The sequence below is a fragment of the Plectropomus leopardus genome, chromosome 13, assembly GCF_026936395.1.
Source record: "Plectropomus leopardus strain MGB_pleo_1.0 chromosome 13, ASM2693639v1, whole genome shotgun sequence".
NCBI lineage: Eukaryota > Metazoa > Chordata > Actinopteri > Perciformes > Serranidae > Plectropomus > Plectropomus leopardus.
In genome coordinates this window covers 21,324,808-21,340,824 of record NC_142188.1, presented here as the reverse complement: position 1 = coordinate 21,340,824, position 16,017 = coordinate 21,324,808, and the positions used below count along the sequence as shown (strand labels likewise).

Below are 16,017 nucleotides of genomic sequence, written 5' to 3'. Positions count from 1 at the left end.
GGGGTATATCTAATTTGCAGCATGACATTGCAGGGCCTTGGCTCCAAGCACACACTAACAAATTGCTGCTTAGATAAGCAAATCAACAGGGACCAGAGCAGAGCGACCCCTGGGCTTAGAGGACACGATGGGAGAGGGGGCAAAGTTATTTTGTGGCAAATATGCATCTGGAATCATGACATATGACACATAGGTTACACCACACGCTACTGCCATTAAAACCTCTTTTTTTTCATTAAATGACTGGAGCTGTTTACAACAAGCATCCAGTGCTATGATTTTCAGTAGAGATCAGCATTGACATCATAATGGATTTTTTCTTTCACAGAAAAGTTAACTGTAACCCTGCAGTAGTATTTTTGTTGCAGTTAAATAATTCATCTGGATGATGCACAGCAGAGTTGGAACTCTAGATCTCTGCTGAATGCTGTATCTTATGTGTTAGTCTGTAATCGCAATTCAGACTACAGACAAGTTCTTCATCATTCATACAAACATACAAACATTTATGTATGCAGTGGCCCTGGGGGGCCTAACACACTGCAACTAAAGGAAAGACATGAAAAACATGATCAAACCATGAAAACATCCATACCAATTTAACGATGCACATACAGACTGTGCTACAAATTTAAACATTAGGTGTATGGCAGATATCTGCTGCAATATCTGAACCACTTAGCCAGTTTGTTTTACTTAAAAGGAATTTAAAATTGCTGGATCACTTATGAGTCATGAACTTTAGTGGGTGTCAGTATTCAGTTGCATTGTCTGTATTGTAGTAAATTTCATCAAGCAGCATATGTGAAAATATGTTGTGAATTCTCTAAATTGTTGTAAGATGTTTTCTTTATGTGTTTATATGTTTTGTCTATCATCATATGCAATCTCACAGGACCACCAAAATTGTATATGTTAAAAGGCTGAAAAATTACCTGATCTGCCATCTCGCTGAAAGTCCACATGGTACCACTCGCCATCATTGACTTTCTTATTGACTGCCTTGGTCTTTGTGGTTCCCGAACCCATGTCCAACAGCAGGTACAGATGGCCATCCAGCATCTCAATGGCAAAGAAGTCCACCTTGAGAGTCTGGGGACTCTTGGAGTCCTTCGGCTGCTGCTTGGGTTTGCCATGGCTGAAGAGGAGAAGGCCGTTGGGTTCTGTGGTGCGGAAGTCAAAGGAGATGGAGCCTGTCTTCTTAGCGTTCCACTTGTTGAGGATGATAAACGACTCTGGCGTCTCGAATGTGATGGGGTCGAGGGTGGCCACGTTCTCGCATTTGAAGGCCACAGTGCCATGGACCTTCATCTTGGGATCACCCTGCTTTGCCATCCTGGACAGCTCAAGTCTCACATCGTTGTTTTTGTACACAACCTGAATAAGGAGTACAATAAGAAAGTCATTTCTACAGTCATACATACAGTAACATATCTAACATACATGGTGGAAATGTACTTCTTAATTACTTATATGGCTGTTTAAATGTAAAAGTTCCAGGTAATCTAAATGAGTGCCCCAGTAGTGAGTCCTAAAACCAAAAAATTAGTTAGCATTCAAGACCTCCGGTTCCCTCGTCCTGCAGTCAATATATTCTTTAAATGGGTTTTCAGTTAGAAGCCTAAAATAAGTTCTGCGGTTAACACAAGCTTAAGAGACTTTTACATTTTGGTCTACAAAATAAAATAGGTCAGTAAATACCCAAAACCCGAACTTTGAACCTTTTATGTGTCTCTTTTAAAAGACTGTTTCAAAAAAGTGGCTAAATATAACTACAGAATGTCATCATGCTGAGCCAAAGACGGCTTAACAGCCTTGCTGTGGTGGGGACATTAAATCATGTGACTGTATTGTAGTCGTTTATAGCATGATGCTGGTGCTTTACTTTTAGCAATCGAATTTAGGCTTCAAAAATCCTAAAGTGGTGTTCATTTGACCATCTTGCTGAAGAAAATGTGAAATCTAAATGTTTGTTTGCCTTTTTAAGAGGGAACCAGGGCAAAGCTAACTTCCACGTCAGCCTACAGAAAAAACATAACTCCTGGGGCACTAAATTATCTTTGCTTTATAAAAATGAATGGGCTGGATATGTAAAACAGCAGTAATCTATGTGACGTTTCACCCCCCCTGGACAGTGTGTCATAAGCAGGGTTTGCACTGCTTGGTCATCTTTGTCACACTGCACCTATGCGTGAGGAACTGTGTTTACGTGGCACCAAATGTCGCTCCCGTTGCCCTGCTCTCTCTGCTCACTATTTGAAGCCTTCACAACACATGCACAGTGTACTCTGGCTGAGTGAAGTGTAAATAGTTGAGACATCCATTTTGACTTTTAGCTCCAGTGTCAACTAAAGGAGGAGACAGCCTGAGTTTAAAAGGCAATGGTGATAATGGTCAGAGAAAATTATTCCATCAGGTAGCCTCTCTTGGGTCTGTGTGTGAAAAGTGAGATGGAGAGTGATAAATCTTAACTGCTGCCTTGATTGCAGGTGTGGACTAAAATGCTGATTAAGGCCCCTGTTGCAGCCTGTGATTAGAATTAAAGTGGGCTGATGATAGATATGCCTTTCTTAACGAAAAATTAAAAATGACTGCATTAGCATGCACATTGCAACATGCAGTGTAAGGTGAATCATTTAAAAAACTGATGAAACACAAAAATCTATGATGCATATCTTTCTTTGCAGAATCCCTCATTTCAGTAGCAGTTTATATTCTCAAACACTGTAAAGCAGACAGGGTTTGGCATCAGAGAGCTTCACTAAATGAAGTGGTGTGACCTTTAAGGTGCCAAGTGCTAAAGAGCTCAGGCGCAGAAGTGACAGACAGCAGCAGCCCATTACAAAAAATGAACCATAATGCCATTAAAATACCAATTAACCATGGATGATAATTACTGTCATATAGCACAGCAAGACTATCAACTGACCAATTTGCCAACTTGATCCTTCTCAACTAATGTTTCTCTCATTAATCAACTTCATTTGTGTGTGAAACTCATGTTAAATCTCCTGTTTCAAGGCAGCGTTAAAGGCATATCAAATTCTCTTCTAAACACTATAGAAGGATGCCTCTGGAGTAAGTCCTCAAAATACTGATCAAAACAAATCTCTAAAGACAAAGAAGTAACTGCAATGTGTGTAGGGGGGCACTGTACGTCACACTGTCTGGAAATCAAACAAGAGTGCTACTATAATTGGCAACAATCTTGCAAAAAATTAGAGACAGTCGTAACTTTGTCATTATCCAATCACCATAATAAAAGAGAATCTTGAATAAGTGCAGCTGTAATAGCAAGAATCCCTCTGTCTCTAACATCTAATTTCCATATGAGACACTAATTAACATTTTGGTGAATGTCAAAACTTTTTCATTAAAACATCAGTGTGGTCATTATATTTCAAATTTGCCTCGCCACAAAAACACAATTACATACATTTGGAGGGTTTTAATATAATAGTGTGTCAGCTAAGACTTTAGGCACAAAGCTGTCAATAGTATGCCTGGCATACTGCCCCTGGGGCAGCACAAGTAGAGTCAATGATCTCTTCCACACCGCTCTGGCACTGCAAATTGGTAGATAAGGTTATTAAGTGACAGACGGAGCTAATTATCGTTAGCATGCATATGTATTTACATAACAAAAGAGTTCCATTGGTAAATCCATATAGCTTTTAACGGGACAAATCACATGAGTTACAGCTGTGGAAAACACTGCCCATGTTCTTTATTTGTTGTCATGCTAAGTGTTCACCTGAAAATGGGGACACCTCCTATGGGACTGCATTTGCATGGAGCATTATGTTTATCACCGAGTCAGATCTACTGTGTCTAACCGTTCAGGTAGATGGAGCTCATAGCGCTGCATCAGAATTAGGTAAGCTCAGGCTTAGCTTTCTTGTAAATGCTTTGTGACTGACTGTATCAGACTGTATTTACTGCACGGAAAACAGGAAACTGATAATGGCAGACTTTTATTCCCACGTCTTTATCTACCCACTGAAAAGAAAAAAAGTACAGCGCTGTACATTTTTCAAGCCAAACGAAATGTTTCAGAATGGGAATAAAAAGGTCATTTGACAAGAATCTCCTGACACAACAAAGAATGTAAAAAAGAAGTAAAAGGAATAAAAGATGATATCTCTGCCTGCTGGACCTTAGTCATGTAGAGTAAAGGTGCAACAGATACAGCCAATAAACCTGAATCAATTCTTTATAGTCAAGACAAAGGGCACCTTTCAGAGTCAAAGGAGCTTTGGTCTGAGCTACAACTGGTGCTGTGCTAGTAGTGCTGCACTAATTTGTCATCAAGCTTGGGCTGTGACATCTGAGCAATTACTGCACCACCGTTTGTTTTGCCATCAGAACCAACAGGCAGGCGTGGCACCTCAGACTGAAATCTGCACACGAATGCTGCAGCAAGGCACTTCAAAACATGCCATCAATCAACTATGGCTTTTACAGTTTATGCGCTTTATGTCTTTTTGATATTGACATCTGCATTGTCTAGTACAACTAAATAATAAATGTTAAAATATCAGCATATAAAAGATGAGAAATTATGTAACATCTCCAGAGAACAATCACGGGCATGCACCATATTTAAGATACGAGTTTTTGAGTAATTCAATACACTGAGCAGTTTGGCTGACTAAGAGCAGTTAGGGCACCAATCTCAGCCCTTTTGTCACCACATCTGCAGCACCTCAAAGACATGTAGTTAACCAAGATACCCCCCTTGAAACCCAGACCTCTAATGAGCTGTACACGTGTGTGGACATGTGGTCGATGCCATGCCTGCTCATTAGAGAGAGCTGCCTCAGACCTCTCAGAGGTTCGCTGAGGACGACAGCCTGTGCTTGAGGTGGGAGACAAAATGTAGGACACCACAAGAGCAAGAAAAGCTACAACAACGAAAAAGCAGAGAGTTGAGGGAAAGGGGGAAACAGCATTTGAAATTAAAAGATAAATGGAGGGATCATTTTGCAGCACTTTGGAGGTTTGCCTGCTGGATATCTTTGTGTATCCCTGGTGGCTCCTGAAGTAAATGCTTTAGGTCAGAATTGCTATTAACCAGCAAAAATAAAAAATACTACTGTATAGCTTAAAGTGAAAGGTATAACTTATGAACCTCTCTGCAGGGAGATTTTACCTCTTCCTAACTTGTTTCATCTCTCGGGATAAGGTGTAGACTATATACTGTACATACATACATAGTAGAAAATATGAGTAAATGGGTAAGTGACAAATGACACACTGGAAGTTGTGAGCCAGATTCAAAGGGGCCAACTTCACCAGGGAACATCCAAATACAAAATGTGCTGAACGTCCTGATAACATATAAGTCAGACATGAATATTTCTTCACCTTGTTGTGTGCTGTTTGTTTTTAAATTCAAGGTGAAAGTTAAGAACCAGCTGCACATTTCTAGCACGAGTTAAATTTATATAAATAGACACACTTCTACAAAAGCAAACACAATAATAATAAGATAAGTCATTAGGTAAGTGGTCATGTGCTGAATATTCCCCAGTGGAAGAAAAGCAAGGAGTTAAGTGTGTCGCTTGTCTGACTGCTCATGAAAATTCAACTGCCTGATCTAAGGATCACTGCTCCTCTTTGAAGTGCACCTGACGGAGCTGTACGAAGCCTGTGGTAAACTCCGAGACTGTTCTTTATGTGCGACTGTGTGGTACACCAGACACCTCGAAGCGCACGTGTGTGCGTGCACGTGTGTATAACATTATGAGTGCACTGAGGGGGCGGCAGAGGCAAAATAAAGTTTGTGTGAGAGTATGTGAGGAAAAAGAGGAGAAACAAACTAAAGCAAAGTGTAAAGGATGAGACAGGGTCAGTGTGTGGGTGGAATGGCCTGTTTTGGAGTCCTGAGGTGAAGCCAGTCATATCCTGTACACCCACCAGCCTCAGAGTGCACACAGAAGCGGTGTTTACCTCCTTGAGGCAGCCCATGAAGTTGTTGCTAACCGGAGATCCAGGCAGGTCAGCTGTGCTAGGACTCCCTCCAACATAGAAAAAGTCGTCAGAGCCTAGCATGGTGTAGTCTTCTTGTGTATATCCTGTGGTGGTCAGAATCCCATCCACGGATATTGTTACCTAGACAACAAAGCACAGGGAAAGGACACGCTATACTCAGACAGCCTATATACTGCAAGGTTACTGCCTTTCCTTTCTTGCTGTCTATGACAGACTTCCCTATATGTTTTTTAAACCCATTTTCATGTCTGTTTTCATTGTCTTTTTTCTTGTTTTTTATTATTATTTTGTCCAGTTTGATTAGTTGGAAGACTGCAGGCCTTCAAAGGAATGCTATTCTAGTTAGAGTGTTAGTGAAGTGCCCATACTACAGTGTTAGTATTGCCCCTACTGCAACTTAAAAGTACTTTAGCAGACACAAAAATGGTGTTAGTAGAATGTTATCTAGGTTAGTTAAACTATTAGTTCCATATTAGTACGTCCAGCAGTTCTACAAAAGAAATCAGAAAGTGCCACTAGGTTAGACAGGGAGCACATGCTATGAAAAGCATAATCACCTTTTAGTATAGGACAATGACTGAGGGTATTAAAGAAAAAAAAACATGCATGCATTTGCCTTTTCTTTTTGAATACAAGCGTACAAAAAGAAAATTCTTTACTGGGATACAGGGTCAGTTTATTGACACTTGCCACAGTGTCAGATGCATGCAAAAGCTTATGGACACTGCAGAACCACAAAGAGTAATAAGAACGCACCAGAGAAGCACCAATGACAAACACAGTTCAACTGTCACAGTCATGTTGACAAATGGGCAGTGTGACATTTGCAACACGTAGTCAAAGTGCATGCCATGCAAAGTGAATGGGGATACAACTGGCTGAGCCAAAGAGCATCAGGCCAGCCGGACAGGAGAGGGTCCTCAATATTAACCACAGCTTGATGCAAAAGGCTCGAAATGATGCTCCTAAAAAGGTGGATCAAACAGAATTGGACAGGAAACAAGTGAAATAAAGAGGGTGAAACCAATGAATGAACCAAGAAAATTAAAAAGGATTCGAAAAGTAAGCAGAAGAGTACCAACCGCAATTTCCCTTTTTTTGTAAATGACGTCTACAGTAAAAAAAGAAAGAAAAGAAACACACGGCAAACCCAAACTAAGAAACAATTAGAATGATATCTACCGAACAATGTAGTTTGTTTACCATAGCGTGTCCAATGCCTGAGTGCTTTGTGGAAAAGGGGGGAGAAAGGAAATTAAAAACTGTGAACAGAATAACGATTGTTACTCAAATAATATATGATGGTCAATACTGTTAGTACATTGTTAAACGGCAAAAACCATACTGGTTAGTAGAATGACACATTCCATGAATGATGTTAGTTTCCAAAGCATGTTAGTAACATAGAGAAAAAAAGGGCAAAATAAGTTCAACAAGAAAAAAGCAGACTAAGGAAATAACAATAATGCTCCACAAGAGGTGCCAGAGCCCGACCAGTGACTCCCTAAATTCCTCATGGTGTTTTCTGCACCATGTTCTGTATGTGACCAGACCTTTGAGTAGCAGAAAAAACTCCCTTACCCAAGTCCTGACAAAAGGTTATGATTGACAGACATCAAATGGATCGTAAGAAAGAATGCCTAAAGCACATCAGTTGACCCTCTTTCACAAAGTCCCAAGTTCAAGACCATTTTAAAGCTATATTTATTTTATTGGTACTAATATTTGCGTTCTTTTGTACTTGGTTTTAGGCTGGAGTCCAATCCATTGTATCAGACTTTCCGGCGCTCATACAATACTGTACCTCCGTTTGGTCTTATTGATGAACTTTAGGATCACTTTACTGCAATGAGACAAAGCAAAGAAGACCCTGACACAGAATGAGGAGGATGGTCATTTTGATTCCCCCACAGAGCATGCACTCAATATGCTTGGTTTTCTTTCACGGTTTGAATGCAGTGAATGTTCAAGCTGGCCAAATCCTTAGTTTTGCCGATAATCAATTTGCTGATTATGCAAAAGAAGCAGCTTTGGTACTGAGGTGAAGACAAACGTTTCCCACCAAATGAGCAGGAACTAATCTAGGGAAAGCTAAGTGTTACTGTCCTGATCAAATCTTTGATCCTTTTATGTGGGTAAAGAAATCTGTTTGACAGTGTAGGATAAACAGAAAGAAATATGTGCTGTTACATTTAACACAGGCTAATCAGTCTGACGGTGCTTTTTGCTTGTTAGGCTAACTTGAAAAGCTGACATTTTTTCAAGCGTATAGTCAAGCGTATACACCTTTGCATCCATACATCTTCAGCATGTGAAGGTGCTGAACTTAACCCTAAACTAACACTGTCAACAACATCCAGCAGCAATAGATTTATTTTAGGATATAATGTGAAGGACAAAGATGTTGAAAACAGTAATTGCAGTCAGACCAGTCTTTGCAGATTGCACAGAAGTGTCTCTGTGCCTCAATCACCTTGTAGGCATGTGTTCCTCTGATCCAGCAACAACCTGGAAAACTATTGTCTAAACACTAGAATGACAGACTGGGAGCTGCAACTGCAGGTAGAAGTCTAAATGGAAGACTTCCTGGTCCTCAAGAACACCAGGGATATGAGACCTCCCTTGGATTTACACCTGCCAATTCCACGCAAAGTGCAAATCTTCTCTGTCTTTCTTTCATCCAGATAACAGGGGGTTGGTCCCCCGAATGGGAATTGTTTTCGTATCATTCACTTAAGCCAGCACTGGAAGAAGAGTTCCTGCTGCTCACCTAAGCAGGTGCCACCACACATCACTTTCCTCAATGTTGTGCAACACAGGAGACACCTGTAGCAGAGGTTTGTTCACGTGGAGTTAGAACCCAAATGCCACGTTACATGTTGAACTCCGTCCGCTGCCTGAGGTCAGTCAGACCCTTAAGTACTGGAGGAAACCCCATATTCTGTGATAACTGACCCCCTGGGAAGAGTGAGTCATAACACATCAACCTACTATGAATGGAAGTAGTGATCGGGATCTTGCTACAGCTGGGGCAACTTTTAGACAGCAGGGATGTGAAATTCCAACCAACAACTAGCTCAGTGGTGGCTTACATCAATTGAAAAGGGGAAGTGGGTTGTTACTGTTGAAAGGCACTAACAACATGTTGATGTGTGGCCTCAGAAAGCCTTTGGATCTGCCATGGGTCCAACAGCCTGGCACTGTTGTCATCCGAGGGTGGTCTGCCACTAGCAGAGTGGCAGCTGCATCCTGACACCATTTAGTGTTGGCCTGCTACAATTCAGTAGTAGTTAATCTGTTTGCAAAGCAACAAACATTCACATACCTCTGTAGCTTCTCTCTTGCCAGGACAATCTGTTCTTACAGGTGGATGATTTTGCACACTAGCAACAGCAAAAGGCTCTGCTTTACACCTTTTCTTCATCCCATCTGATTCCTCTGCGTTTGGTGAGAATCAGAGAAGAATCAATTCTAGCCAGTCCCTCACTTCTGAGCAGCGTTGCCACATGCAGTTGGCGAAATCAATGTGAGTCTTGAATGAACCACCCTGTGGTGTTTCAGAATGTAAGTGGCACAAGCTGCTGAGTGGGGTTTCTAAAGAAGTCTCAATTTGTCAGAAATCTTGTGCGCCTAACCAGGTCACGCTGTCACTACAGAGTGTCTTCAGAGTTAATAATGCAGAGGTGAGTGGTCAAGGCCATGGAGAGCCCATTAAAACCTATGGATCCCGTTAGAGGGTTTTGCCTGTGCTCATAAAACACTGATTAGAGTGACCCTAGATTTTGTTATGTGTACACAATGTTTAGACTCTTTCAGACTCTGAAATAGCAAAGTCATCCTCAATAAAAATGTGTGCACAATAACTGTACTAACATCTAAACAAGCACTGCCAAACTAAAATTAAAAATGATGTCAAATGATTTTGTAATGAAAAATAAGACATTTCCTTAAAATATTTCATTGATAAAGACTATTCCCATGGCACTGACATGAGTTAAGTCATATTTCAGTTTCAAACTGTATAAATTACAGTAGCCTTTAAGGGTAAATAAGTCTTTCATCTGATATATCTTGTAGTTAAATTAAAGGCGGAACTATAATTGTTGTCAAGCATCTGAATAAGCCTGAATGCTTTGAATGCTGTTTAAAGCCATGCCTTGTCCTCTTCTTTAAACTGTAACTTAATAGAGTTACTTGATTCACATCTAGATGTCCCTGCTCACTTGTGGTTCTGTTTTATCTCCACCGAACACCACCATGATTCAATTTAGCAATCCAATTACAATGTCTGGAAAAAAAATAATATATTGTATGATGGTAATGATTTAAGTGCATTTGTTTTGATTCATTTACTGAGTCTCTGCATCACCCTCTGTACTGTTACCTGACGTAGATTCCTTGTTACTTTGACATCATGCCAATCATTGTCATTAAATTTCCCATTGACTGGCTCCACAAGAGCTTCAAAGGCTCCAGACCCCAAATTAATGACGAGTGAGACAGCCCCATTTTTCAGTGCCAGGTTGACGTAATCAGCTGATTTGCCCGTGTGCAGCATCAGTCCATTCCTCTGCAGGGTTTTGAATGACAACGTGATTTCATCACTGCTGCTTTGAATCGGGTTCAAGGACAAGTCGTAGCAGAAGAACTCTGAGCCTTTGAAGGTGGCGACATACTCTTCTTTTCCTGCAGAGACAAAAAAAAGAAATGTGTTGCGTTAATATCATGGCCTCTTGGGTGCTTGCTGGGGAGCTGTCAGAAAAAAATGAGAGGGAATGTTTCAAAACTGTTGGATTAATAATAAACGCACTGAAATTGGAGAGAAGTGACAAGCTGAAATGTGATGAAAGGTAAATTTAGAGATGTGCTTGTTTTTTGTTTTTTTTGACCAGTTAGTCTTCTTAGTACTTACCTTAGCCAGAGAACACAGGGGATTAGTGAGAAGCCTAATGCAGAGAGTGTATCTGTCCTGATTTCAAGACATTTACAGTAATAACATGTACAGTATCAGACTGCTATTTTTGGACTTTACACTAAGTAGATGTCTATCTGGTACACAGTGATCATGTAAACCGTCGCTGCTTTCTCATACAAAGTAGTGATTTTTCCTTGTTTACCTAAGCAACATGTATTGTTTTGCTTTTCTCATGCTATCACATCTTTGTGATCAAAGTTGTGGAATTACAATTATGACTGCTACATCAACACAGCTACAGCTCTCCTACATGGCAACTGTGTAAACACACATACAGTATTCACAAACCATGTGCTCACTTTTGTACCGAATGCTAACAGTGCTTGCTGCGTCTAATTTACACCAACCTCATGAGAAGATTGTAGAGTAGTAAACATCACACCAGCCCGTCTGATCCAACACCGCAGTCACACACAATAATTAGGCACGCATGCATAAAACAGTAATATGAAAGAACCCTACAAGCACATTACATCAAAATCGCATCCTGCTACATGTTTAAATTCATTTATGTGACGTGCATTATTGACACTACACACACCCCTCAGTCAACTGCACAAAGATGTACACACACACAACAATGTGATCGCTACGTGAAAGACAACTATGTACTACACTTAAGGATACTGTTCTACCCTTACACTGATAAAACCAACCACAGTAGTCAGCTGTCTGTTGGGTTCATTACTTTCTGAATTAATATCTAAACTAACTTTGGAAACCCACAGGTATTGAGGGGATCCAGTTGTGTTAGTGGTTCATTTGTGTTGGCAATATGTCATAAAATCTGATGTGGAATATATGCAATACCAGTTAGAGATAAATATACTTAAAGGAGAAATTTAAAAATCACACACTTATGTCATATCTTCAAGTGCTGACCATTTGAATGATAACTCCTGTGACTCCGTGGTGATGTGGGCCACAGTTTGAATTCACTTATTTCTTAAATCAAGCCATAACAATACCTTCATACTTCAAGAAATCAATAACTATGATAAAGGATTATTTATACCTTCTAACTTTTCTGTGTTCAGAACTGCTTTCCCCCATACTCCCAATGCCAGTTTTAATCCAGTTTCCTGATCAACAATCTCCCACAGTGCAGAAAGCATTCATATGGACTCCTTCCACCATTAAAAACACTTGATTAGTTCAGCTACATATGTTTCCCCACACTCTCATGCAAGTTGACACTCATCAGCCATTAGACATCCTTGGCTATGACAGGGGCTTGACACAACAACAATAACCTTGAGAAAAACCTGAACACTGTTATTGTGAGATAAAAACAAAGCAGCACTGAGCATCAGAGGGTGATGCATGTGAACCCCCATTAGAGAGCGTTTAAAAACAGGTTTAGACAGATAACAAGCCATTAAAGCCACTAGCAGAAAATAAACCACCAAAACACAAATGGACCAAAGCATTCAATTATCATAAATGGGGAGCGCTGCACATTTATATAGGCTTGCCAAACAAACACAGACACACGTTCAAATACACAAACGCACACACATGCTTGGGGTAGCACCCCGGCACAACAACACAACAACTAAAAGGGGTTGCTGTCCACAACAATTTGTCACCTCATTGATTCCCCCTTAAAGGCACCATAGTGCACCTCTGGGAAAACTGCAAGGGGCCGTAATTGAAGTTGACTGGATCTCACCACTCTTTGGTCATTCCCTCAATGTCTGAGCCCCCCTATCAGTGAAAATGAGAGACCTCTACCCTCTTCACTAAATCCACCCATCTCCGCTCCAGAAGCTCAGCAACCACATAACAAATAGAGCCAATAGTTTGGGGTCATTCTCATCTCTCATTCTACACACACACACACACACACACACACACACACACACACACACACAAACACACACATCCCCATGCCTGCACTTCACAGTTAATTCCTCTAACCAATGGGGAATGAATTGTGTGTGTACAGCAGGGCCGTTGTTAGGGATTTACAACACTTGGGGCTCTGCCCAGTGGTAGTTTCAGGGCTAGGGGCATACATCTACTTAGAAAATCATATTTCCATTTAAAGACTGGTAGTCTGCCGCATTCTGATGTCAACATATGCAGGTCTAAATGAAGCAGGACATATCAGCCATCAGTCTGCACTCAGCTGCAGTACCAAAAACAATCAGTTATTTAATGTTATGCCTCTACTATTCTGACCACCTAACACAGCCAAGGGAAATAAAAGTAAGAGGATTGTAACTAACTAACTAACTAACTTACTAACTAACATATTAAAGACACAAGAGGCCTTTTTTATTATACAATACTGACTTTGGCAAAGCATGGCATATCAAGCTTTAGCTGTTGGAGGCATTTCACCATAAAGCTCTCAGCCAAGTCAAGTGTCAGGCCAAGCTAGCACTCAGACTTCCATCTGGCCACTAATGGTAGTCAGCTCACAAGCACACAGCTGGCTCCTTTTAGCTGTCTTTTCATATTTGGATAATAAGCCACTCTCTTATGCAAACAATATTCCTTATTTTGGGGGGAAAGGACTGGGGAGAAGATATGTCCTGCATTCGTCTTTAGCTGGTATTTTCTGTCTTCACTGTCCATATTTTTCAAGCCTAGACTCAAATAAAGATGCAAAGTGTTTTTGACCACTAGGGGAAACAGACTTCATAATACATGTACAATACAACAAAGGAGCCTTTACACAATATGTCAGCTGCACTAAACAGTACATCAGGTACTCTGCAGGTCTTGCACCTAACAAGCAAACAAGTATCCATTTAAAGCTACAGATAGCTTATATATTATATATACTATATACTTACTTATACTTACTTACTTATTATATATACTATATACTATATACTTATATATTATATATAATACTTTGCCTGTTCAAGTGACTTGTAGCATTTCTTATGGCCTTACATTTGGAGGAAAACAACAAATCAGAGTTGAGGAGTCTCTAACATAGCTGTCAATCATGTCAATCAATGCTTGTGAACTGCAGTCAAAAGTCACATTAGGCAGCGCTTATCAAATATGAATCAATAAAAAACTATGTTACTCAATTGCTTATTTCTTACTTCAAATGTTTTCATAAAACAAATTTTGGTGAGTTAATGTCATGTTAGATACAGTGAAATGGTACCAAGCACCGCCCACCAGCTGTTCCAGCTTTCTCTGATCGCGCTGCTGTCTGTTTCGAGCAAATGCCATTAGAGGCAGAGGGAAAAGGTGGAGGGTTTTTTCAGTCTGCCTGTCTCGTGTACTTCTTTCAGAATAAAGTGACATTTTCAGCAAATATGACACAAAGTTATTTTCAACTGTGGCTTTAAACCTCAAGATGATTTAAAGAAATTCAGTTTAACCTTTGAAGTCCTCTTTCTAAAGACATTTAAATTCAAGTCTCGTATACATGTTGCAATGTTTGACTTTCTCCAAAGTTGCTTTAATAAATATGTTTTAGGAACAATGGGTCAGATGGCTGTGTGTAATGTTAGATGTCGCCTCTCCTGAAGAACCCACCAAGAATCATTGAAAGCAGCTAAAATTTGCAAAGCGATAACATATATATTTTTCAGTATATTTAGTATAAAATAAACAAAATATTGTTTAAACCTTAATGCTTCAACTTTAATGTCACGTTTATATTATGAAATACGTTTTCTCTTCTTTTCATACTACACATGACAGTGACTGGCAGCACCCCCACCATAAAAAACACAAAGACATAACAAATGCAGATAGCTGTGCTGGTTTGCACGATGGTGTGTAGCTCAACGCAAACATACCAGATTTTAAAGCAGGATCATGTAAAATACTGCCAACTAAATCAAACAAACCCCTCCCCCTTGAGGAGTAAGTACATTCTGAAGGTAAAATTTGACATTTTTGACAATCATCCCCTTTATATACGCTTAAAGAGGATAATGGCATCCACCTGGATTCACCTCATTAGACTTCTATATGCAACGAGTGTTTTGAATATTTTGTGCATTCAGTGTGTAATCTCAGCCTTGAAAGAAAGGCCATAGCAACACAAGTGGTGAGCAGTACTGAACACCTGTGCATCTCTTTCCGACACCAGATCACAGCAAACACAGCAACGTGCAGTGTTAACATTTAACATGTGTCACTCAGATGTGTCATTTTCCTACAGAAAATAAAGCCATTTGATCTTGAAGAAGACGACTGTTTTGTCATTGCGTTCTCCTGGGTATTTGGGTGTGTTTCTCTCAGCTGTCTTATGGTCTACAGTCAATCAAACTACAGCAAGCTGCCGGCACCTTAATGCCCTTGAGTCATGACACTGAATGTGAACATGGATAAGAGCCAGCTTCTTTTGTCTTTTTTTCAGAGAATAGAAGACAGGAAAAGACACGAGCAGAGTGAAAGTGTAGCTCCTTGGGAAAGGCCATAAATAGACACATAGGTAAAAACTTGTCACAGCCTGTTGTTCTGAGTCATTCAACCCCTTTTCGAGCAAAAACAGAATTCGGTGCCTTCACCAATTCACCCAAAGATGTTCAGGTTATAAAAATGAACCATTAGCAGAAGACATCTTAAAAAGCTTTTCTTTTTTCATATCGATAACAGATAGGCCATAAAATATCTATTAAAAAAACTATAACTGTGCTATTCCATAATCTCATTGGCATTTAGGATTTGTTCTCTGCCATAAAAATAATTGTTAATCAATAGCGTGTAATTTTCAGTGCTATTCAGAAACCTCATTCTCTACGCTCACATTACATTTGTGGTTGTGGTGCAGAACTAACTACCTATATTGATGGAATAATACAATTATGTGCCACTTAAATTAAATTTGTGTCACAAAGAAGCACAGTGGTTTGTTGCTGCATGAAGCTACTACAAAAAGCGAGGTGTACCTCATTGCAAAAATACAAGAGGCAGCATAAGTGTCATTTAACCCTCGGTTAATAGAAGCTGAGCAAGTAGATACAAATCACTCGTTTATTACGAAGCTCCAAGGGGCCACAAGCAGAAGCATATGTACAACAGTGCCAGCATGTGACCGGGCGACCAGGAGGCTCCTCATCAGTCAC

At 40.1% G+C, this 16,017-nt stretch overlaps 1 protein-coding gene across 16 annotated transcripts in view; it reads right to left on the bottom strand.

Annotated features, from left to right (window-relative positions):
- Positions 1-16,017, bottom strand: part of LOC121954421 (neurexin-1a) — a 283,026-nt gene that overhangs the window by 170,272 nt on the left and 96,737 nt on the right. For 15 of the 16 annotated variants that reach the window (XM_088087000.1, XM_088087002.1, XM_088086999.1 and 12 more), the window contains 4 exons: positions 10,379-10,680; positions 7,198-7,221; positions 5,953-6,114; positions 936-1,377 (listed from right to left, as the gene is read on the bottom strand). In XM_088087000.1, the coding sequence (XP_087943126.1) occupies positions 936-1,377; positions 5,953-6,114; positions 7,198-7,221; positions 10,379-10,680 (930 nt within the window). The remainder of the gene's footprint in view (positions 1-935; positions 1,378-5,952; positions 6,115-7,197; positions 7,222-10,378; positions 10,681-16,017) is intronic. The other variant, XM_088087004.1, reaches the window with a different exon arrangement.